This window comes from Ranitomeya variabilis, chromosome 3 (assembly GCF_051348905.1).
Source record: "Ranitomeya variabilis isolate aRanVar5 chromosome 3, aRanVar5.hap1, whole genome shotgun sequence".
Taxonomy (NCBI): domain Eukaryota; kingdom Metazoa; phylum Chordata; class Amphibia; order Anura; family Dendrobatidae; genus Ranitomeya; species Ranitomeya variabilis.
Genome location: NC_135234.1, coordinates 24728230 through 24754566, shown reverse-complemented (window position 1 = coordinate 24754566; position 26337 = coordinate 24728230). Strand labels below are relative to the sequence as shown.

Genomic DNA, 26337 nt, shown 5'->3' with positions numbered 1-26337 from the left:
TGAGCTCCCTCTAGTGGTGGCTGTATAATCTGTATGTAGTGAGCTCCCCCTACTGGTGGCTGCATAGATGTGTATGTAGTGAGCTCCCCTATTGGTGGCTGTATAGATCTATATGTAGTGAGCTCCCCCTAGTGATTGCTGTATAAATCTGTATGTAGTGAGCTCCCCCTAGTGGTGGCTGTATAGATCTGTATGTAGTGAGCTCCACCTAGTGGTGGCTGTATAGATCTGTATGTAGTGAGCTCCCCCTAGTGGTGGCTGTATAGATCTGTATGTAGTGAGCTCCCCCTAGTGGTGGCTGTATAGATCTGTATGTAGTGAGCTCCCCTATTGGTGACTGTATAGATCTGTATGTAGTGAGCTCCTCCTAGTGGTTACTGTATAAACCTGTATGTAGTAAGCTCCCCCTATTGGTGGCTGTACTGTATAGATCTATATTTAGTGAACTCCCCCTATTGGTGGCTGTATAGATCTATATTTAGTGAGCTCCCCCTAGTGGTGGCTGTATAAATCTGTATGTAGCGAGCTCCCCCTAGTGGTGGCTGTATAGATCTGTATGTAATGAGCTCCCCCTAGTGGTGGCTGTATAAATCTGTATGTAGTGAGCTCCCCCTAGTGGTGGCTGTATAAATCTGTATGTAGTGAGCTCCCCCTAGTGGTGGCTGTATAAATCTGTATGTAGTGAGCTCCCCCTATTGGTGACTGTATATATCTGTATGCAGTGAGCTCCCCCTAGTGGTGGCTGTATAAATCTGTATGTAGTGAGCTCCCCCTAGTGGTGGCTGTATAAATCTGTATGTCGTACATTCCCCATAGTTATGGCTACTGTATATTACAGAACATATATTACTTCATCAGCACATCTTTTTTAACATTAATACAAAAAGAACAGTAACTTTATTAAGGCATTGCACATTTTTTTACAGGGCGTAATATACAAAAAAAGTTGAATATAATATGCAGGTTAAATAAATACACGTAAGACAATCCAGTGTTTCTTGACCTCTCATTGCTCAGTATCTATTGTTGTAGCAGCATCATGTAGGACACTCGATAATGGACTTGACTCGTAGAAACATCAGGGCACAGAGATCATTGATCATTGGAGCGCACATATTTTCTCAAGATGCCGACACATATCATTGTCGGCGCATTTTGGTCTCTAGTGTTTTGAAAAAAACTTGTTCACAATTAACTCTTGCATTGATCCACGTGTCCATCATTCATTCCTCCAAGTATTCATTCATGCATTTTTTTTGTTTATTGATTTGTTCTTTTTCACATACATCCATGTAGTAATTATTCACATATTCATTCATTACTTCAATCATGTATCCATATTATCCATTTGTTTGCTCATCAGTTTGCTCATCCTTCTCTTCACATAGCGTACATTCTATCATGGATTCATTTATCCATGTATGTATTTAATAATCTGTCTATTTATTTGTTCATTCATTCATCTTCCTATCCATCCTCTCTATCCATGGATTTATTCATTTCAATATTAGTCATTCATTCACCTATATATTAATTTATCTATCCATTTATTGACCCTTTCATTCCTACATGTACTTATTACGTTTTTAGTTCATTGATCTGTTATTTTGCCATGCATTTATTAATCATTCGTACATTCAATTGTTTCTACATTAATTTATCTATCACTTTGTTTTCTCATTTGTTCATTCATCCATGAATGAATGAATGAATGAACAATTGACTGTATGCATTCATTTATCTACCCGTTCATTCATTCATTCATTCATTCATTCATTCAACTAGTCTTATGTTCATTCATTCACTTATTTATTTCCCCTCTAATCTCACTATCAATTTATCTATCAGTTCATTTATGGATTCATTCATTCATTCATCCAATTATTAATAAATCTGTCCATATCTTTATTTATTTCTCTGTACATCCATTTGTTCATTATGTGTTCATTCATTCATTCTTCAATCATTCCTTTGTCTGTAGTGAAGTAAATGATTTTTATGACTATGTACACGTCATGGTGTCCTTTTTAGAAGCTCAGAAAAATCATGTTTGAGACCAGTAGACCTATTATGAGAGGATGGATCTGGCACTGAGTACCTAAAAGGCAAAAAAGAAAGAAAATTACCTAAATTTTCTTAAGATATACATAAAAATATCAATACCGGTTACTCATACGTGGAAATTAGAATCAGTGCATCCCTTTACTTTCTCCTTGCTTGACTATGAAAGGTAGAGTGTAAGGAGGAGCGAATCTGCCGAAAATTGTAATTTGGCAGATTGGCTTGACCCACCTCATCCCTAACCTCGCCACAGTCTTCATCCCAACACTAACACACCTCTTCAACCTTACCAATGACCTACTAACCGCCAAGAGCAAGCGACACTACTCTGTCCTCCTCCTCCTGGACCTGTCTTCTGCCTTTGACACTGTGGACCATTCCCTTTTGCTTCAGATTATCTCATCTCTCCGCATCACAGACTTGGCCTTATCCTGGATCTCGTCATATCTATCAGACCGAGCTTTCAGTGTCTCCCTCTCACACACCACCTCCTCACCTCGCCCCTTGTCTGTCGGTGTTCCCCAAGGCTCAGTTCTAGGACCCCTAGTCTTCTCCATCTACACCTTCGGCCTGAGATAGCTCATAGAATCCCACGGTATGCAGTATCATCTCTACGCCGATGACACGCAGATCTACCTATCCGGACCTGAACTCATGTCCTTACTCACCAAAATCCCGCACTGTCTGTCTGCTATTTCAGCCTTCTTTTCTGCTCGCTTTCTAAAACTGAACATGGACAAAACAGAATTCATCATCTTTCCCCATCTCACTCTACCCCTCCACCAGACCTGTCTATCAATGTCAATGGCTGGTCACTTTTCCCAGTTCCACACGCCCGGTGCCTCGGGGTGATCCTCAACTCTGCCCTCTCTTTCAAGCCACATATCCAAGCCCTTGCCTCATCCTGCCGTCTCAAACTCAAAAATATTTCCCGGATCCGCGCATTCCTTGACCACGACACCGCAAAAGCACTGGTGCACACCCTTTTCATCTCCCGCCTTGATTATTGCAACTTCCTACTCTCTGACCTCCCCTCTAGCACTCTAGCACCACTCCAATCCATCCTACACTCTGCTGCCTGACAAATCTACCTGTCTCCCTTTTATTCCCCGGCCTCCCCTCTCTGCCAAGCCCTTCACTGGCTTTCTATCATCCAGAGACTCCAGTTCAAAACCCTTACTATGACATACAAAGCCATCCACAACCTATCTCCTCCATACATCTGTGACATGGTCTCCCGGTACTTACCTACACGCAACCTTCGATGCTCACAAGATCTCCTTCTCTACTCCCCTCTTATCTTTTCTCACAACCACATCCAAGACTTCTCCTGTGCTTCCCCCCTACTATGGAACTCTCTACCCCAACACATCAGACTCTCGCCTACCACAGAAACCTTCAAAAAGAACCTGAAGACCCACCTCTTCCGACAAGCCTACAGCCTGCAGTGATCCTCAACCTACTGAACCGCCACATAACCAGCTCTACCCTCTCCTAGTGTATCCTCTCGTAGTGTATCCTCACCCATCCCCTGTAGACCGTGAGCCCTCGCGGGCAGGGTCCTCTCTCTCCTTCTGTACCTGTTAGTGCCTTGTTGTTGCGCATGCTTATTGTATTTGTCTATATTTGCCCCTTTTCATATGTAAAGCACCATGGAATAAATGGCGCTATAAAAATGTATAATAATAATAATAATAATAATAATAATAATTGAACAGTGCAAAATTGCAAGAGGTCAGGTTTTTTTAGATATAGAAATAGTGATATGGAAAATTCAATAAAATTAATAAAAAATTAAATTGCATTTTATAAACACATTAAACTGGATTTGAACAATAAGTAATTCATTTTCCAATTACATATTCCCTATACTGTAAGTGGTGACAATAATCTGCATAATGCACCTATGATAACTCTGAACAAGTAGGATGCAATAGCTGAAGTTTTGTCATGGGTAAGAAAGCACACCACCAGCATTTTTGGAATATTAATCCCGTAAAAAATAGGTTTACCTTTGTAACTATCAATTACTTAAAGTGGAACACCCTGAAAAGTTAGAACGTTAGTAAGGTACGGACAGGAGCTCAGACTGCTGGCTTTAATATCAACTAGGGGCCTTTGGGGACTTTGCTGGTGGTGACACATGGAGGTCCATCAGTGGTGGTCACATAGTTGCATAGTGGCTTCCTATTGCTGCCAACAGCCTTTCTTTGGCAGTTATGAGATGGCATTTTCTGGTTTTCCATTCTTTACCTGCAGACACCCTGACTATGGATTCTTCTCCTAAGTAGATGACTTTGCATTTTGGCATTTTCATCTGCTGAGTGTCCGGACTTCTTATTAGTATCCAGCTTGTAACAGTCAGGAATCCATCGTAGTTGGTGCCGTTGAGGGATCCCTCATCTGCATCCGCCCAAGAAATCACAGGACGGGGCCAGCTACGGGCCACGCATGTTATTCTAAGACACCTGGTGTCATGATCCTTCATCACTGTGACGATCAAGGGCTCTAGAACAGAAAACAGAGAATCCACTTTTTCAGCCGTGTGACCATAGACCAAATGTGGGCAAAGTGCGGCCGTCGAACTGAGACAGCAGAAGGGCTATAAACATTGGCCCACAGGTCACATCAAGCCCTCTGCTGCCTGCATCTGGATATTATCGCTATCCGCATCGTCTGGATACAGATAGTGGTGGACATATTGGTAGAGGAGTGAGCCGCCAGCTCCTTACTCCACCAATCAGCATGTGCGACTGAGCGCGCAGACTCGATGATGTGAGTGAGTCAGTACACAGGAGACTGGAGCAGAGTGTTGGGGGACGGGAGCGAGGTGAGCATGTGTTATATGTCTGTATATAGGGGCTATGGGAGGGCTCATTATATACTGTATATATCTATATATATAAGAGGCATTGTGATTACTCGCTAATCCCACCCCCTGCACAGTAGCTCCGCCCCACCACATTACCACACACAATCCCACCCCCCACCACATTACCACACACAATCCCGCCCCCACCACATTACCACACATAATCCCGCCCCCCACCACATTACCACACATAATCCCGCCCCCCACCACATTACCACGCATAATCCCACCCCCACCACATTACCACACATAATCCCGCCCCCCACCACATTACCACACATAATCCCGCCCCCCACCACATTACCACACACAATCCCGCCCCCTACCACAGTACCACACATAATCCCGCCCCCCCACCATATTACCACACATAATCCCGCCCCCCCACATTACCACACGAGGCTCCGTCCCCACACATTACCACACGAGGCTCCATCCTCACACATTACCACACGAGGCTCCGTCCTCACACATTACCACACGAGGCTCTGCCCCACACATTACCACACGAGGCTCCGTCCCTCCACATTACCATACGAGGCTCCGTCCCTCCACATTACCACACGAGGCTCTGTCCCCACACATTACCACACGAGGCTCCATCCCCACACATTACCACATGAGGCTCCGTCCCCACACATTACCACACGAGGCTCCGTCCCCACACATTACCACACGAGGCTCCGTCCCCACACATTACCACACGAGGCTCCGTCCCTCCACATTACCACACGAGGCTCTGTCCCCACACATTACCACATGAGGCTCCGTCCCCACACATTACCACACGAGGCTCCGTCCCCACACATTACCACACGAGGCTCCGTCCCTCCACATTACCACACGAGGCTCCGTCCCCACACATTACCACACGAGGCTCCGTCCCCACACATTACCACATGAGGCTCCGTCCCCACACATTACCACACGAGGCTCCGTCCCCACACATTGCCACACGAGGCTCCGTCCCCACACATTACCACACGAGGCTCCGTCCCTCCACATTACCACACGAGGCTCTGTCCCCACACATTACCACACGAGGCTCCATCCCCACACATTACCACACGAGGCTCTGTCCCCACACATTACCACACAAATCCAGTTTGCTTTTGATTTTACCCTGTGAATAAAATGTATTAGTATTATTCTGATTTTTAATTATTATTATTATTAACTTCATTTTAAGTTAATTTACCACCTGTGTAAGCGCTATTGAATGTTGTCATTATTTACTTTAGTTTAATCACTAGCAGCGTTAATTAGATAGCAATGAGCATGCCGAGCATTAGCTGGCTGGAAACAGCTAGTATATATATATATATATATATATAGGGCTATGTCATGGCTCACACTGTATATAGACAAGCTATGTGGGGCCTCACATTCTATGTAGGGGGTATGTGGGGGCTCATGCTGTGTATAGGGGTACTGTGTGGGGTCTCATACTGTATGTAGTCGGCTATATGGGGACTAATACTGTATACAGGTAGGTTGCATGGAGGTTCATGCTACATATAGGGGAACTGTATTGGGGCTCATATTGTTTATAGGGGGACTGTGTGAGGCTCATACTCTATATAGGGGGACTGTGTGAGGTTCATTCTCTATATAGTGGGACTTTGTGGGGGCTCATACTCTATATAGTGGGACTGTGAAGCTCATACTCTATATAGGGGGACTGTGTGAGGCTCATACTCTATATAGGGGGACTTTGTGGGGGCTCATACTCTATATAGGGGGACTGTGTGAGGCTCATACTCTATATAGGGGGACTGTGTGAGGCTCATACTCTATATAGGGGACTGTGTGAGGCTCATACTCTATATAGGGGGACTGTGTGAGGCTCATACTCTATATAGGGGACTGTGTGAGGCTCATACGCTATATAGGGGGACTTTGTGGGGGCTCATACTCTATATAGCGGGACTGTGTGAGGTTCATACTCTATATAGGGGGACTGTGTGAGGTTCATACTCTATATAGGGGGACTGTGTGAGGCTCATACTCTATATAGGGGGACTGTGTGAGGCTCATACTCTATATAGCGGGACTGTGAGGTTCATTCTCTATATAGGGGGACTTTGTGGGGGCTCATACTCTATATAGTGGGAATGTGTGAGGCTCATTCTCTATATAGGGGGACTGTGTGAGGCTCATTCTCTATATAGGGGGACTGTGTGACGCTCATTCTCTATATAGGGGGACTTTGTGGGGGCTCATACTCTATATAGTGGGACTGTGTGGGGGCTCATACTCTATATAGGGGGACTGTGTGAGGCTCATACTCTATATAGGGGGACTGTGTGAGGCTCATACTCTATATAGGGGGACTGTGTGAGGCTCATACTCTATATAGGGGACTGTGTGAGGCTCATACGCTATATAGGGGGACTTTGTGGGGGCTCATACTCTATATAGGGGGATTGTGTGAGGTTCATACTCTATATAGGGGGACTGTGTGAGGCTCATACTCTATATAGGGGGACTGTGTGAGGCTCATTCTCTATATAGGGGGACTGTGTGAGGCTCATACTCTATATAGCTGGACTGTGAGGTTCATTCTCTATATATGGGGACTTTGTGGGGGCTCATACTCTATATAGTGGGAATGTGTGAGGCTCATTCTCTATATAGGGGGACTGTGTGAGGCTCATTCTCTATATAGGGGGACTGTGTGGGGGCTCGTACTCCATATAGGGGGACTGTGTGGGGGCTCATACTGTATATAGTGGGACTGTGTGAGGCTCATTCTCTATATAGGGGGACTTTGTGGGGGCTCATACTCTATATAGTGGGACTGTGTGAGGCTCATACTCTATATAGGGGGACTGTGTCAGGCTCATACTCTATATAGCGGGACTGTGTGGGGGCTCATACTCTATATAGGGGGACTGTGTGGGGGCTCATACTCTATATAGTGGGACTGTGTGAGGCTCATACTCTATATAGGGGGACTGTGTGAGGCTCATTCTCTATATAGGGGGACTTTGTGGGGGCTCATACTCTATATAGTGGGACGGTGTGGGGGCTCATACTCTATATAGGGGGACTGTGTGAGGCTCATACTCTATATAGGGGGACTGTGTGAGGCTCATTCTCTATATAGGGGACTTTGTGGGGGCTCATACTCTATATAGTGGGACTGTGTGGGGGCTCATACTCTATATAGGGGGACTGTGAGGTCTCATACTGTATATAGAGGAACTGTGTGAGGGCTCATACTGTACACAGATGGACTTTGTGGGGGCTCATACTGTATATAAGGGGACTGTGTGTTGCACATACTGTATATAGGGGGACTGTGTGGGGGCTCAGGTAAAGTTTTTAAAGTTTTTTTTACATTTTTTTAGACATTTTTTTGTGAGGTGGACATAGTTGTGAAGAGCAACCTTCGTTTTATTTTATTTTAATTTGCTTCTTTCTCCTCCTGGACTTATCTTTCATTCTCAAAATTCTAAATTTGTGGGTAAAATATGTCCTCTGTAAATACAGACTCTCCAATTTCTGAGATAGGGGATGACAGTTGGTGTTCATAAAGTTCCATGGAACTTACAGTAGAATATCTGTATCTACCTTTAGCTCCTCCCCTCCCCATAGAATGCCTGTGTATGCCTTTAGCTCCTCCCCTTCTCCACAGAATGTCTGTGTCTGTCTTTAGCTCCTCCCCTCTCCATAGAATGTGTCTGTCTCTAGCTCCTCCCCTCTCCATAGAATTTCTGTCTGTCTCTAGCTCCTTCCCTCTCCATAGATTGTCTGTGTCTGTCTCTAGCTCCTCCCCTCTCCACAGAATGTCTGTGTCTGTCTTTAGCTCCTCCCCTCTCCATAGAATGTCTGTCTGTCTCTAGCTCCTCCCCTCTCCATAGAATTTCTGTCTGTCTCTAGCTCCTTCCCTCTCCATAGATTGTCTGTGTCTGTCTCTAGCTCCTCCCCTCTCCATAGAATGTCTGTCTGTCTCTAGCTCCTCCCCTCTCCATAGAATGTCTGTCTGTCTCTAGCTCCTCCCCTCTCCATAGAATGTCTGTCTGTCTCTTGCTTTTCCCCTCTCCATAGATTGTCTGTCACTAGCTCCTCCCCTCTCTATAGATTGTCTGTGTCTGTCTCTAGCTCCTCCCCTCTCCATAGTAGAATATCTGTGTCTGTCTCTAGCTCCTCCCCTCTCCATGGATTGTCTGTGTCTGTCTCTAGCTCCTCCCCTCTCCATAGAATGTGTCAGTCTCTAGCTCCTCCCCTCTCCATTGAATGTCTGTGTCTGTTTCTAGCTCCTCCCCTCTCCATAGATTGTCTGTCTGTCTCTAGCTCCTCCCCTCTCAATAGAATGTCTGTCTGTCTCTAGCTCCTCCCCTCTCCATAGAATGTGCCAGTCTCTAGCTCCTCCCCTCTCCATAGAATGTGTCAGTCTCTAGCTCCTCCCCTCTCCATTGAATGTCTGTGTCTGTCTCTAGCTCCTCCCCTCTCCATAGAATTTGAAAAGCACCAACTGTCATCTCCCATATCAGTAACGGAAAAGTCTGTGGTCACCGAATGCAGATTTTACCGATTTTGCCCATGAATTGAGAGTGAAATATCCGTCCAGGAGGAGAAAGAAGCAGATTTCTCTGATGAGATATATTACAAAGTTTCTTATTTTCATGTGAGCTATTCATTTATGAAATAAAAATTAAAACAACATTTACTCTATAAATCTAGCATTTGTTTTTTATTAGCCACAATAATAATTTAAAAAAAATGCAACTTCTCATACCGTAGACTTGTAAGGACGTCTCCCCCGCAGCCGATCCTCCAGGAAAGATATTGAATAGACATTTGTACTTTCCTTCATCGCTCACATTAACCCTTGACAGGGTGAGCAATGCTACGTTCGAGCCTTCCATCGTCACACTGATGACCCCTCGATATTCCGGCTCAATGTTCTCTCCATCTTTGTAGGTTGCGATGTTTTTGTCATTTTTCTGCCATGATATCTGTACGACTTCTTCTTTATCAGCAGACGGCTTCCTTTTCATGCACCTCAGTGTCACGGGTTGAAGGAGTCTCCCTATGTGATGTTTCTCGATGAGCACCTCGCCTGTGGAGGCAATGAATTTATGACTTATTTTTGTATAATGTAGACTAAAGTAAAAAATAATGATAATAATTAAAAAAAAAAAAAAATCAGACAAAATATTAAAAAATAATGCAAAATTAATACCATCGTTTGGGAAAAAAAACTTCTATAAATGGAGCATGCCAACGATCTGCCGTTAACCCCTTTCTGACATCGGGTGTGAATGTATGCCGATGTCGGTCTCCCTCCCTTTGATGTGGGCTCTGGCAGTATCAGAAAAGTGGAGCAAATTTTTTTTTTTTTTTAACAAACTTTGGAATTTTTTTTACCACTTAAATAAAAATGAACCTACACAAGTTTGGTGTCAACGAACTCATAGTGACCTGGAAAATCATAATGGCGGGTTAGTTTTAGCATTTAGTGAACATGGTAAAAACAAACCTCAAAAAACAACTGTGGGATTGCACTTTTTTTACAATTTCACAGCACTTGGAATTTTTTTCCCCTTTTCGAGTACATGACCAATGGCTTCCTTCAAATGTACAACTCGTCCTGCAAAAAAACAAGCCCTCACATGGCCCTTTTGACTAAAAAATAAAAAAGTTATGGCTCTGGGAAGAAGAGGAGCAAAAAATGAAAATGTAAAACCCAAAATATCTATGGTCGTTAAGGGGTTAACCACGGCTCTTGAAACCCCTACCGAGCTTCTATAGATATAAATGGGCTGAATCTGCCAAAAAGAGCAGTTTTTTGTGGCTCTGGATCATGGATAGGGTTCCAAGAGCATGGCTTTTCTTTTTCTGATGGTCATAAGCTGTACCCTAATATCATACATAAATAACTTGCTGTAGAGAGAAAATCTCGGCAATGGAAAAAAATAATAATAATAATCAAAAAAATTATAAAGGCATTTTCTGATTTTTTTCAAATAATTCGACTTTTGCATAAAGCTTATTGTAGAAACCGGAACAAGGCCTTATTAACGTAGGTTTCTACTAGTCCTCATTTGGCCTGACATCAGCAGGGTCCCCCTCTGGCCTGCTGGCATCAGCATCGAGTGAAAGGCTGCAGCCAATCAGTGACTGCTAGTAGCTATACCCTACTTATTCCACATGAGTCAATAATGTTATTGGCTGCACCGATCACGTAAAGCCCTCCGACAAATTTTCATGTTGGCAGACTGATAGGCAACACAAGTAAGTACAGTTTTGGGTTGGTTTTTTGGGGGGGATTTTTTTAGTTTATGGAGTTTACTTAAAACTTAATGGAAATATCCTTTAACTTTTCCAAAAAATATTCAGCAATAGGTCAAATCAGGCATTGATCGCATATAGGTTCATTATTAGTCAAAAGTTTGGACACCCCTGTTCATACAATGGTAGATTCATTCTGAAGTTACTTATTTCACTCTTTTGCCTCTACTCTGCATCTAACTCATCCCGAACCATCTCCATTGAGTTGAGGTCAAGTGAATGTAGGGGTTATGTCATGGGATGCAGCCTCCATCCCTCTCCTTCATGGTCATATTGCCTTTTTATCGCCTTTTATAGGTCCTTGCATTACAAATTATGTAACCAGAAAAGCACCATCACACAAAGATGTGTGGTAGGCTCCACACATGCATCAATCGTCCGCTCACCTTCTCTGTGGCATACAAAAACATGGCAGTTAGTCCCAATATCTCCCATTTTGACTCATCAGACCTCAATAAAGATGTTCACTGATCTCAAGACCAGTTCTTGTGTTCCTTGGCCCAGACAATTCTCTTCTACTTATTTGTGATCCCTAATAGCTGCTTCTTTCTGACCATTTTGCCATTAAGCAGCTTCTTGCAGTCTCCTCTGGACATGTTCAGATGATGTATGAACATACTTTATCAGGGCTGTAATTTAAAGCGTTATCAATTTGCAGTTCCTGAGGTTGGAAACTTTGGTGAACCTATCCTCTGCAGCAGACGTCATTCAGGGTCTTCCTTTCTTCATAACAGCCAATTTCATACTAGTGATTGGTGGTTCTCATAATTGCTCTTCAAGGTTCTATCAATTTTCTGGATTGATTGACCTTCTTGCCTTAAAATAATGGTAGGCTGACATGTCTTTTTACATAGTTGATGGTTCTTGCCATATTTTGGCTTAGAACAGTTGTGGAATAGGACTCAGCACTGTATGGAGCTGTGGACCAACCCTGCCTCTGCAAAACAAACCTGATTATTACAAACACTTTCTGAAGGTCGGTGATTTTACCAATGGAGTCTGGACAAGGCAACTTGTTCAATGGAAGCCATTCTAGGTGATGACCTGATGAAGCTGCTGGAAGGAATACCAAGATGGTGTAAAGCGGTCATCAGAAGAATAGGGGGTATTCTAGTTTGTTTCACGTGTCTCTTTACTTCTTGTCTCCATATGTGTCTCTTCTTGGTTTTGCTGCCTTCAGTCTGAATCCATAATGTGCACATTTCATTAAGAACAAGGAAAACCATTGTATGAACAGGTACGTCCAAACTTTTTGGCCGTTACTTTTACAAGCAAACCTGCCATCTTCAGAAAACTGCCCCATGTCTGTATTTGGCAAAGTTTTGGTTTTGCACTTCAGCTCCATTCGCGTGAAGAAGATTGAGCTCAATACTACAAATATCTCAAATACATTTGCGTGTTTTTATTCAGAACAAACAGAAATAGCCTAAAAAGAAAAATCGTTGACAAAACTCTTGGAAACCTTACCAGGAATAGTAAGACAGGCTGCTCCCGTTGTTGACCCTTTGGGGAGGTAATTAAAAGTACATCTGTAGCAACCTTCATCCTGAATGCCGGCTTTATTAATCGTGATCGCTGTCTCGTTAAGGCCTGAAGTGCTCATCCAGAGACGATCCTTGTAACCTTCACTGATTTCAGCTCCGGAGTCTACCGCGTACATGGCTACAGTGGATGTTCTGCCACTTACCAACCTTGTCCATGTGACTTGCACGGGAAAAAAGTGCGGATATAAAATACACTTTAGTGTTACACTTTTCCCGTACTCTACCGGCCCAACTTCAATTTTCACATCTGCAAAATTAACAAAAACTTCCCTATGAATTGTCGGAACTTCTCTTTTGGCATTTGTCAGATACAAAGGGAACTATAAACAGTAATACATTTCTACAATGAGCTGCAAATGTAAAGTAGAAGATTGTTTTTCAGGAACTTTTTTGTATACATAGCCCCATTAATATGAGTCATTCGTCAGGACATAATGTTAAAACTTATTTTAAAGATATTTTTGAAAGAAATTTGGTGAGGCCAATAACACAGGATCACCCCACTGTCCATAGCACAGCTCTCTCCTACATTCTCCTGCTTTATAACTATTGCACAGAGAATGCTCGCTATCTTCTCCCCAGAAGTTAGTCATTTTCTGAAAGTACCTGGCAGCCCTGCCCGTGAAAATCACAGTCACCAAGGCATTTTTTTCCTCCGATGAAACCTATTATCACTTGGTAGTAGAGAGGAGGGGTGTGACAAAAATTCTAACTTGCCTGTTCGTGCAGATTTTCCATGGAAATTCGATTCACAGAGAAGTTGTTGAATGTTCCCTATTCTGCTCAGGTCTCTCCAGACCTCAGAGCATAATAAATGTAAGATGTAAAAAATTGTTATACTTATCTCAACGCACACCTTACCAGAGTAGTGAGCTCTGTCTGGTCCTCGCATCGCATCTCTGGCCCTTTATTCACTCTAGACTGGAACTTCTGGCCTGGAGTGAGCCCTGGAACATGCTCAAAGAACTCCAAGGCCTACTCACGGGTGAAAGCCTCAGCCAAGAGTGAAGACTAGGCCACAACTTCCGGCCGCAAGCCTCAGAGGTCATTTGTGGTTAGCTCCGGGGTCTGCTCACAGCTGGAAGCCCTGGCTTAGAGTGAACACCACACCTAAGATATGGTGCAATGGAGGACCAGATAGGTCCTGCTCCACGCAAGGAGTAGTGGGGGGGCAGTCGGGGAAGTGAGCGGCTGGAAAAAGGTTAAAAATAAAAACATACTCAGCTCACTGCTCACCTTTTCGGCATCTTCTCTGCTCCCTACTTGTTGTCCGATCCTCCAAGGCTTGGTTGTATTGCATCTACAGCCCGGTATTCACTTTAGGCGGGGGCTTCCACAGTGAACTCCGAGGCCTCCTCACTGCCATAAGCCCCCAACTAGAGTGAATACCGGGCTGTAGGTGCAACGTGTTTTTAATCTTTTTTTTGCCCTCCACTGTTCAGAAAGATGGCGTCTGCCCCCCATTTTGCAGAATTTGCGCTGAGCAAATTACAAAAAAAAATCCAAATTCTCCAGAATGCGGATTTTTTTAACATTCTATTAAAATTCAGTTCCACTTGAATGAATATGCCCATCTCTACTTGGCGGCCATTTAGATGATTTAACAGAGCGTCTCTCCCAAGAACCCCCTCTATGATGACTATGCTCCTTTAAAGGGCACATGGGCAGAGGTTGTGTTCTTGTGACCATCCCCCTTAATGGGGTATTGTTTGTGTCACTGCATTAAAGCAAATCTGTTACAGCAATTCAGGCAAGATAATCATGGATACAGAAGAGAAAATAAAAATAAAATAGAAAAAAGTTTTCAGTATACATTTTTAGATAATAAAAATAAATGATATACAGTAATATCCCCAAACATAATCTTACTGTTGAGGTTCTGACAATGTGGGATGGGTGGCTACAGAAAATCCATTGGATACACAACCCATGGGAATGTAAGTTGTACATTAGTAATAAGAACAATTACTTCTTTGCAGATATTTGGGACAGTTTTTCTGTTGAGGCCTTTTTCCAAAAACAATCACAGCGGTAACAATAATAGTAATAGGATAATATGTGTAATACCATCTTGCAAGAAGGGAAAGGGACGACTTGTGACTGCAGGATCAGACTACACACTTGGTCTCTTTGTAGTCTGTAACCATGGAGACACATAGGTCTGCATAGACCCAAAAAAGTAGGAGATGTAAAACCAAGACTATAAGTTGTTTTAGTTTTTGTATTAGATGAATGTGGGAAATAAAAAAAATGACTTATACAGTAAGGCCATGTGCACACGTTCAGTATTTTTTGCGTTTTTTTCACGTTTTTTCGCTATAAAAACGCGAAAAAAACGCTAACATATGCCTCCCATTATTTTCAGTGTATTCCGCATTTTTTGTGCAAATGAACTTTTTTTTTCCGCAAAAAAATCGCATAGCGGGAAAAAAGGCAACATGTTAATTAAAATGCGGAATTGCAGGGGATTCCGCACACCTAGGAGTCCATTGATCTGCTTACTTCCCGCACGGGGCTGTGCACACCATGCGGGAAGTAAGCAGATTATGTGGGGTTGGTACCCAGGGTGGAGGAGAGGAGACTTTCCTCCACGGACTGGGCACCATATAATTGGTCCAAAAAAAAGAATTAAAATAAAAAATAGTCCTATACTCACCTTCGATGTCTTCCCGCCTCTCCGCTGCATGCTGCCGCTTCGGTTTCTATAGCTGGTGTGCGGTGAAGGACCTGCGATGACGTCACGGTCTTGTGATTGGTCGAGACCGGTCATGTGACCGCTCACGTGACCGCGACGTCATGGAAGGTCCTGAACCACACCGGCATCTATAGGAACGAACACCTGCAGGTGAGTATAACCATTTTTTTAATTTTTTTATCATTTTTAAACATTCTATCTTTTACTATAGATGCTGCATAGGCTGCATCTATAGTGAAAAGATGGTCACACTTATCAAACGCTATGTTTGACAAGTGTGACCAACCTGTCAGTCAGTTTTCCAAGCGATGCTACAGATCACTTGGAAAACTTTAGCATTCTGCAAGCTAATTACGCTTGCAGAATGCTAAAAAAAACGCGAAAAAAACGGAAAAAAACGCAAAAAAAAAAATGCGGATTTCTTGCAGAAAATTTCCGGTTTTCTTCAGGAAATTTCTGCAAGAAATCCGGACGTGTGCACATACCCTAAATATGGCCTACAAGTTTCTGAATCACCTAGTAAAGTCTCAAAGTATGCAAATAGACAAGTCTTTTACTTACCAGAGCCATGGGCAAAGGAAAGTAAAATCAGGAGCCAGACAAAGAAAAAATACGACCCCTAAGAAAAGAAAAATAAGATAAATAATTAAATGGTCCTAAAACAGACTTCTAGCTATAATCCATAAAGTAAAGTGAAATGAATCCATAACCTGACAGGGTCAGATTAGACTATCTTGAGCCCACCAGAGAATATGAGACGTGGAGCCCAACATCTGGATATATAGGACTGGTTCTTGCCCCTTTAATTGCTGGATCCCATTTGCACCATTGTTGCTATGTCGCTATGAATTTTCGGAGTATGAACTCATTTTAGAATCCTGTTTTTAAGTAAACCAATCCAACACTGAAAATTGATTGATTGCGGATTTTATGTTAGGGTACTGTCACACAGTGCAATTACGATCGCTACGACGGTACGATCCGTGACGTTCCAGCGATATCCATACGATATCGCTGTGTCTGACACGCAGCAGCGATCAGGGACCCTGCTGAGAATCGTACGTCGTAGCAGATCGTTTGGAACTTTCTTTCGTCGCTGGATCTCCCGCTGTCATCGCTGGATCGTTGTGTGTGACAGCGATCCAGCGATGCGTTCGCTGGTAACCAGGGTAAACATCGGGTAACTAAGCGCAGGGCCGCGCTTAGTAACCCGATGTTTACCGTGGTTACCAGCGTAAAAGTAAAAAAAAACAAACCGTACATACTGACCATCTGATGTCCGTCAGGTCCCTTGCAGTCTGCTTCCCGCTCTGACTGAGCGCCGGCCGGAAAGTGAGAGCAGATCACAGCGGTGACGTCACTGCTGCGCTCTGCTCTCACTGTACGGCTGCACTCAGTCAGAGCAGGAAGCAGACGGCAAGGGACCTGACGGACATCAGATGGTCAGTATGTACTGTTTGTTTTTTTTTACTTTTACGCTGGTAACCACGGTAAACATCGGGTTACTAAGCGCGGCCCTGCGCTTAGTAACCCGATGTTTACCCTGGTTACCAGCGAACCTCGGCATCGCTCCAGCGCCGTGATTGCAAAGTGTGACCGCAGTCTACGACGCTGGAGCGATAGTCATACGACGCTGCGACGTCATGGATCGTGCCGTCATAGCGATCGTAATTGCACTGTGTGACAGTACCCTGAGTCCTTTATATCTGAGCTATTGTCCTTGGGGTTCTTGAATCTTACAGGTAACATTGACTTATGGTTTTTACTTTTTGATAATCCGGGATTCCTGATAATTTAGTAATTTTCAAATCTCATTCTTTAAATTTTACTATACAAGGTAGCAAAAGCTATGGGGGAACCTAACATCAAGTGCTAAGTTTCCCTGCATCGCACCCATAGGTGAAATGAAGAATTACACCATTAACAATTTTTAAATCACTGGATACTATCTTTATACTCAATTTTAAATATTTATTCCTGTTATATTTTGACAAATTTTAGTAAATTAACTCACACAAAGCATTTCTGAAGCTCAGATTCCACATGAGACATCCTGTGATGTATTCAACACTGAAGCTTGATCAATTGCAGATTTTATGTTAGTCCTTTATTTCTGAGCTTTTGTCCTTGGGGTCCTTTAATCTTACATGTAATGTTTATTTTCTTTTTTGACTTTTTTTTATAATTCAGGATGAAGAATTACACCATTAACTCACGTGAAGAATTTCTGAAGCTCACATTCCATATGAAATATCCTGTAATGAATCCAATACTGAAACTTGATTGATTGCAGATCTTATGTTAGTCCTTTTATTTCTGAGCTACTGTCCTTGAATCTTACAGGTAATTTTTATTTACTTTTGTGACTCTCCCATAATTCAGGGTTCCTGATAATTAAGTCCATTTAATTTTACTATATATGAACGGAATATTACTATACATGGTAGCATAATCTATGGTAGAACCTAGTAGCAAGTGCTCAGTTTCCCTGCAGCGCACCCAGAGGTGAAATGAAGAATTACACCATTAACAATTTTTAAATCCCTGGATAATCTCTTTATTCTCAAGATGGAATGTTTATTTTATTCCTGTTGTATTTTGGTGAATTTTAATAAATTAATTAACATGAAGCATTTCTGAAGCTCAGATTCCATATGAAATATTCTAAAATGATTCTCCAAAGAAAAAAAGTCTGAGATACAAAAGGGAAATGTGAAAGGAAGTGTACTACAAATAGTGCTATATTTACACTGCGTTACAATGATAAAATCACTCCACACAGGGCACACATTTACAGAATTACTAACAAAATATAACTGCATCATTTATCTTTTATCTTACAAATACATTTTTTTTCTTGCAGTTATTATTATTACTTTTTTTTCGTAGCGGTTATAGTAATTATATTACCCCATCGCTGACACTGGTCTGCTCTACAGTGCAGGCAGGCGACTAAATCTACCCTTAGAGATGAGCGAATCCACTATTTGTACATTTTATAAAAACTACTTATCTGCTGAAATCTTAAATTTCTTGCAATCTGCTTAATCCCGCAAGAGCCGGCAATGTTTTGTATTTTCACTTTTATTTTTTCCTCTACTTATTCAAAGAGCCAAAACTTAAAAAAAAAAAAAAAAATTCCATCAATGTAGCCATATGAGAGCTTGGTTTTAGTTCTGAATGACCCCATCCAAAAAAAAAAATTCAAAGTGTGGCAAAATAGCAAAAAAAGGGAAATTCTACAAAATTTTTTTTTTTTTTTTTTTTTACAGTATTGATTTTATGTTGAAACTGACCTGGCAATATGATTCTGTGGGTCAGTACAATTACACAGATACTAAACATGTATAGTTTTTGTTTTCTTTAAGTGGTGGCAAAAAAAGCATGAATTTGCAAAAAAAAAAATATTTTTGCTTGTGTTGACATTTTCTGAAAGCCATAAAGTTTTCAATTTTCTGGATATGGGGCTGTGCAGTGGTTTGTTTTTTGTTGTTTTTATTGACATCATGGTGGGGTAGATACGATGTTTTGATCACCTGTTATTACATTTTCTTCTGTTGTTGCAGTATCCGAAAAACAGCAATTCTGGCGTTTTGATTTTTTTTTATTGTTACGGCATTTACCGATTTAATTAATTTTATTTATATTTTGATAGTCCGTACTTTTCTGAATGCAACAATACCAAATGTGTATTTTTTTTATTTCTTACATTTTAACCCTGGAGGCTGATTTGAAATTTGATATATTTTTTATTTTATTCATATTTTTTACAACATTTTTTTTGCTTTTCACTGTACTTGTTATCCCCTTAGGGGACTTAAACCTGCAGTCATCTGAAGGCTTGGGCTATATACAGCAATACTGTGGCATTTCTGTACATAGCAAAAATCACAGTCTCCTATGAATGCCAGCCACAGACGAACAGTAATAACAGTAGACCCCTGGCTGTCATGTCAACACATCGGCATCCCACAATCACGTCTTGGGAGCACCGATAACGGGATAGAACGGCACGCCTCCCTGCCGACACGCATTAAATGCGGCTATCACAGATTTACAGTGGCATATAAATGGTTAACAGCAACAAGTGGAGCTTTGCTCTGGAAGCGGCTGTTAAAGGCATATGATGGCTGAATATCAGAGCCATCATCTGCCGGAAAAGTTCCGATCTCGGCATGCGAGCCTGCATTAAAGGCAGTGAGCTGTCATATGATGGACCTATTCAGTCATAAGTCATTAAAGGGTTAAACCAGCAAAATAGAGACAGGATGGCAGCTGTTGTGAATTCTGCTCTTGGGCTCCCTCCGGTGGTCGTTAGTGGTAGCGCAGTTGTCTCTGGATTGTAATCCAGGGCAGGTGTTTCTGCTGATTGCAGCTCTATTAGGTATTTAGGGGTGTAGGATCCAGCATTCCATGCCAGTTGTCCATTGTTCACGGAGGGATTGCATCTCTGTCTGGCTCCTCATGCCCTGCTGTCAATTCAGCTAAGATAAGTGTCTGGTTTTTTGTCTCTGTAGCACACATGCAGTGTGCTTTTCTGTTCAGTGCAATTTATTGTGTTTTTGTCCAGCTTAGACTTTGTTTGGATTTTTCTGTCTTGCTGGATTCTCTGGAGATGCAGATATACCTTCTATGTCTTTAGTAAGATGTAGAATATTAGTATTTCCTGCTGTGGATATTTTTAGGGTTATATACTGACCGCTTAGAATTCTGTCCTATCCTTTTCTATCTAGCTAGAAGTGCCTCTTTTGCTAAATACTGTTTCTCTGCCTGTGTACGTATTTTCCTCTTAAACTCACAGTCAATATTTGTGGGGGGCTGCCTATCCTTTGGGGTTCTGCTCTGAGGCAAGATAGTATTCCCATTTCCAACTTTAGGGGTATTTAGTCCTCCGGCTGTGTCGAGGTGTCTAGGCCGTGTTAGGCACACCCCACGGCTACTTCTAGTTGCGGTGTCAGTTTAGGATTGTGGTCAGTACAGGTTCCACCTACTCCAGAGATAGTCTCATGCGGCTCCAGGGTCACCGGATCATAACAGGCAGCAATATTGCTGAATTCTAAAAGGATGGTAAGTTGTTAAAAAAACTTACCATCTATGCCTCCACATAGCTCTCCACCAATTCCTTCAGCCCTTTTTTTTGGTACCTTCTGGTCCTCTTCCATGTGCCACTGGTCTATTTCCATCTTCACCTCCTAAATAACTGACTTGGCCTCATGTCTTTATGTTATATGCCATCATACATCATGACCTTTGTCTGAGGCCTAGTTTCTGACTAGTGCTCATATGCTGACATGATATGCGCTGAAGGCATCAAAGACCAAAAAAAAGAGGACTGGCGGCACCCGGAAGAACACTGAAGGACCAGACAGGAGATGAGTTGAGTGACAGGTGAAGACACAGAAGACGTGGGTAAATATACTTTTTTTTATGTCTATGTTTGTTATACTCTAAGGTCCGAAGAGACTTCAGAGGATAATAATGCATATTCGATTCACACTGAATAGGTTCAGTGCAAATCAAATTTCCTGGCCAAAATCAAACAGAATCACTCATCTCTATTTCCCCTGTAACTGGGGCCAATATGCCATGCCAAGGTAAAGGGGAAATCAGCCACAAAAATTCATGAAAAAAGTCCAAAATGCTATTTCTAGCCCCACTTTTGATGAATAAATAAATCATATCTGGTGTATAAAAATAATTATAACAGAACAGAAGGTTTAAACCATATTTTACTGCCACTTTTGTGCTCTTAAAGGGCAACTACATTAATTATTTTTTATGACATGCTCTGAAGATCGATGGGACCCGTGCTCAAAACACTTGTTAGAAGTGCAATGCTTGGGAAGCAGAGTTCTCTATGAGAGTGCACACAGACACTGACATACATATGTGTCCAATATGTGTACATCCAATAAATGTTTTCAGCAGCTCATAGGTGATTCAGAACCTGATCCTCCACCGAACTACAAGACATTTCATACAGTGCAATATAATAAAAATAATAAATCAGTGTAGAATAAAAATAGAAAAAAATGGAAAAAAACTAATTTCCTATTTTTACTTTATATGTTCCTTTGATATTGGGATAAAAAATAAAGATTAAAAATATAAAAAGGAACGAAAAGTTAGGTCTCACGTATCACAAAAAAGAGGCAAAAACGCTTTGAATAGCAAATGAGAAAAAAATTTGAGCTCTTGAAATCACATGGACTGGTTAATAAGAACAATAAAGCAAAATCACTGGGCAGCTAGAAAGATAATACCAAATATTAAAGGCTCCGAAATACTTTTTCATAAGAATTTTCTTCAATTGTTATACAGTAGGTGCTAAATATATTCATACAGGAAACTCCGAGACGCAACAACTATCACAAACTTGTCAAGCTGATGTTTTTAACCCCCGGTGGGGATGATTTTCCAAAAATGATTTTGATTCTTTTTCATATAAGGAATATTATAAATTTCAATTTAAATGCAACATTTGTTCAAGTAATGTTTTTATCAGTTTTCCAGCACCAAAAAGTTAAACATTTTGTTTGATTTGAGATTTTTGTCACTTTTAAATGGGAATAGGAAGGTAAGATCTGTGCCAATAGGTCTAAGTCAGATTAATACATTGCAATTTTGTAAAAAGTTGCAATTCTCACTCCCGTAGGGGGTGGTGTAATAAATGGTTAAATATTTTAAGACAAAAGTGTTATATCAAAATATGCCCAAAATTTGTCAAACTTTGCGCAATGCTTGAATAAATTTGACGCAAATAACAGGCAACACGCCCTTAGCAAAAGTTGCTTAAAAAGTTCTCCCTACGTGATAAATTCCCTTCCTAGTCTTTACTAGGCAGACATTTTTTTTCCTTACAGACACGGCTGCAATCGTTCAGCTTCATTATCTCACAAAACTAACAACAGCAGAAAACAAAATTATAACAAAAACAGAAAAGTCGTAGCCAGCTAAGATCTTACCGTCTTATCCATTGTGAGCCTCACATAGTTCTAACAGCTACTTCCTCTGGAGTTCAGAATTCAGAAACAAGACCCCGTACTGCCATCTGGAGGCCAGCGACTCCCAGAAACTCTTGGTGGGTTTGAGATCGGGGAAGCCGTACTACTTTAAAAAATGTTGTGACCAGGGATGAGTGGATCATGAGAAAATCGAATTAGCAGGCTTTGATGAATTTTCCCTAAAAGTGTTAATCACTTTATTGAAAAGCATCTAATTGCCATGAAAATAGGTGTATTAGTACCCCTCTTGGAGGTCGAGGTGTGTATTGAACCCATTTTTGAGCTTTCTAGAAATGTTAACCGGTGGTAAACAATATCCTATAGTCAAGGCCTAAAGTGTTGGTACCCTTGCAAAAGTTTCAGAAAATGAAGTATTTCTCGATTACACATGTTTTGTTATACACATGTTTATTTCCGTTGCGTGTATTGGAACAACACGAAAAAACAGGGGAAAAAGAGAGATTGGACATAATTTTACACAACTTCAAAATGGGTTGGACAAAATTGTTGGCACCTTTCCCAAAGTGTAACTTTGCTTCAAGCATGTGGTGCTCATTCAAACTCACCCGTGGTAAGTAACAGGTGTTGTCAATATGAAAATCACACCTGAAACGTGATAAAAAGGGGAGAAGTTGGCTCAATCTTTGCATTGTGTGTAGGTGTGTGCTCCACTAAGCATGGAGAACAGAAAGAGGAGAAGTGAACTGTCTGAGGACTTGAGAAGCAAAATTGTTGAAAAATATTAACAATGTCAAGGTTACAAGTTCATCTCCAGAGATCTTGATCTTCCTTTGTCCACAGAGCTACCAAACATATATACGTGAGTAAGCTAAAATCCATCAGGGAAACTTTTAGGTAAAGCACATCATTCTACTGTTTACTGGAATGAGGCCTATAAAGAAAAGAACACAGTACCTACAGTCAAATATGGTAGAGCTTCAAAGATGTTTTCGTGTTGTTTTGCTCCCTCTGGCACTGAATGCTTTGATTTTACGCAAGGCATGATGAAATCTGAAGATTACAAACAGATTTTGGGTCACAATATAGTGCCCAGTGTCAGAAAGCTGCATTTCTGTCCTAGATCATGGGTCTTCCAGCAGGACAATGACCCTAAACATGTTTCAAGAAGCACCAAGAAATGGATGGACACAAAGTGTTAGAGAGTTCTGAAGGGGCCAGCACTGAGCCCAGATCTAAATCCAATTGAACACCTGTGGAGAGATCTTAAAAATATTGTTGGGAGAAGGTATTCTTCAGGAAGAGTGGTCCAAAATACCAGTTGAATGGTGTAAGAAGCTTTTTGATGGTTGCATGAAGCAATTGCAATTATTTATTCCAAAAGGGTGCAACCAAATATTAAGTTGAGGGTAGCAACAATTTTATCTGACCCAATATTGGGGTTTTGTGGGAAATATTGTCAAATTTGCTGTTTTTGTGTTGTTCCAATACACAGACACCCCCACACACAAAGTTATAACAAAATATGCATAATTGCAAGCATTTTCTGGGAGAAATATTTCATAATCTAGAACAATTTTAAGGGTGCCAACTATTTTTACTGTGACTCTATTTAACAAAACAGTGAAACAGTGAGGTTTCAAACTTTGTAGGCTACTTAAATAGTATAAACAGTCCAAAAATTATCCCTTTTTTGAGAGCAAGTGCTGTTCTTGAGGGTGTTTATACACATGCAGTGCAAATGGAAGAAACCGTAGCATTTTAAGATGGGGAGTGCAATAACTATCCCTGTTGGGGAGTATGAAGAGCTATATTCTTTACGTTTTTTTTTATAAAATATCCCTTTTATGAAGGGTGACAAACACATGCTTGCTTGAATGTGAAGAAATAATGACTTCTCAACTAGGGGGAAAAATTATCCCTTTTTTGGTATCCAGTGTTTAGCTATTCAAAAAAATGATTGAGCAATTGCAAAATTTGTATTAACCCAACCAAAAAGTATCCATTTTTTTAGGGATCATGAACATGCAAGTTGTTTTCAAAGTGAAGAAGAAATTGCTTCTCACCTAGCTTATTACTCCTACTATCATGTTGTGAGGGACTTCAGTAAGTAAGAGGGGCCTCAAACTGTCCCTGGAGCTGGGACCCTAACTATCCCTGTCCCAGGAGTACTCTTAAAGGTAGAGAGGCCTGGGTCTCTGACCCTACTATGCTCCTTCTGATCTGTCTGCTACCCCACCCCATGAAGTATGGGACACAAATGGAAGGTAAACCAGACATGACAAAACAAGGATAACAGATGACCTCTATCATACATCAGCACTAAGCAACAATAGGGAGGAGGACAGGGACAGGGAGGGATAAACTAAATTAGTGAAAAGAAAGGGAGGTAAATACACACATACTGCAGCAACCTACAGAACACGACAATTCCAAACTTCATCTACTTAGCTTTAACACACAGCACAGGAAAACCAACAGTAACAACAAACTCCTATTCAGCATATCATCTCCAAAGAGCAAGGAAGTAGAGCTTTCACCGGCAAGACAGAGAAGGTCTGGCCTGGTTTTATAGGAAGAAGTAATGACCAGATCAGAAGCAGCTGCAATGGATCTGCATGTTTCTTACCAGCATAGAAAGGGTCATTAACCTCTTCAACAACAAAGGAAACCAAATTCATTTAATATGGGATCCAAATACACAGGCTAAATGGAAGATCTGCGATTCACAATACTCAGTGATCTTCTTCCCTCTCAGGTTGGCTAAGAGTACGTTTCACATCATCATTACAGTCTATGAGTATAAAATATAGTGGGAATGTTCGGTTGGCATGGCTCTGCAGTGAAAATGTAGCACAAAAGCTGCATGACATGGGGTTGGGAAAGGGAAGGTAAGGAAATATGCCACAGTGTACAGCAACTTTGCAGCCGCAGTACGATCCAGCACAGCAGGTAGCCGGGAGGTGTATGGCTGGTGTGGCTCTACAATGGCAAAGTCAGTGGCAGAAGCCGCATCATAGAGAATTAGCATGCGACAGGTAAGGGGAAGCCTGGCAGTATATGGCCGCCAACAAAAGCATTTTTTTTAATTTTTATTCATTTTATACATTTTTATACATTTTTTTTATTTTAACTATCCATCTTTCAACAAAAATGCAATGTAAGATATCTAACCCGTAAAATGCTATGCTACAAAGTAGCTACACGTCGGTTCACAACCTGAAATGGAAATCCGGCAACAGGATGCAGTATGGTCATGTGGGGGGTATATTGTACAGTTGATAAATTAGACAATTAAAATAGGCAATCAAAGCCTAAAATTTGACTTTTCATTAAAAGATTTTAAAAACGAAACAAAAATAACACGTCCATATCCCTTTACATCATAAGACATAGGGCATAGAAAATCTAGGAAATTCATGTCCCAAAAGCAAGCTCCTGCAGCAGGCTGCTGTATTAAGTGGCATTTATGGATGTAATATTAGACTAATAGAACAACAGTGTGTTGTGATTAGACAGTTTTGTGCAATTTCTGGATTACCTTTCTTTTGTATTTAAGGAAAAAAAGGTATACAAAAGAGTGCTTTTAAGGTGCTGTTACTGCCGTATATCTCAACTGGATCAATTCACTGTGACTCCAGCTCCATCTCTTCCCTATACAGGTATATCTAATGAATCTTCACAAAATGTAAAGTTTGTGGTCTGTATCCACGCTGCCAGCTGATGAAGAAACATCAAGTGCCAGAGGTAATGTAAAATAACATTTTTTGCTTTTTTTTTTTCTACACGTTTCGAAGTGTAACCCACTTCTTCTAGAAAGAAAAACCACATGATATGGTTTGAAATCATAAGCTTTAGAGGATTATATGTGAATTCATTTTCTCACATCTTGATGAAAATGCT

At 41.4% G+C, this 26337-nt stretch overlaps 1 protein-coding gene across 2 annotated transcripts; it reads right to left on the bottom strand.

Moving 5' to 3' along the window:
• Positions 1 to 870: 870 nt before the first annotated feature.
• On the bottom strand, positions 871 to 22501 carry LOC143815008 (OX-2 membrane glycoprotein-like). Of its 2 annotated transcripts, none has more exons than XM_077293781.1 (6): positions 22438 to 22501; positions 16034 to 16091; positions 12701 to 13024; positions 9678 to 10001; positions 4315 to 4569; positions 871 to 2098 (listed from the first exon to the last, which is right to left on the bottom strand). In XM_077293781.1, exons 1-6 carry the CDS (start codon positions 22447 to 22449, stop codon positions 2028 to 2030), a joined length of 1044 nt encoding a protein of 347 aa, XP_077149896.1. In that variant the 5' UTR covers positions 22450 to 22501; the 3' UTR covers positions 871 to 2027. The 2 variants fall into 2 exon arrangements, with proteins under 2 accessions (XP_077149896.1, XP_077149897.1); XM_077293782.1 differs by lacking the exon at positions 22438 to 22501 and adding an exon at positions 17487 to 17510 and having other exon boundaries at positions 880 to 2098.
• Between the last annotated feature and the right edge of the window lie 3836 nt (positions 22502 to 26337).

Excerpts from the sequence above, each read along its gene's own strand:
- LOC143815008 (XM_077293781.1), bottom strand. Across the intron at positions 10,002-12,700 it reads AGCCTGTCTTACTATTCCTG|GCGAGGTGCTCATCGAGAAA; the intron begins GTAAGGTTTCCA and ends TTGCCTCCACAG. Across the intron at positions 4,570-9,677 it reads GACGTCCTTACAAGTCTACG|AGCCCTTGATCGTCACAGTG; the intron begins GTATGAGAAGTT and ends TTTCTGTTCTAG.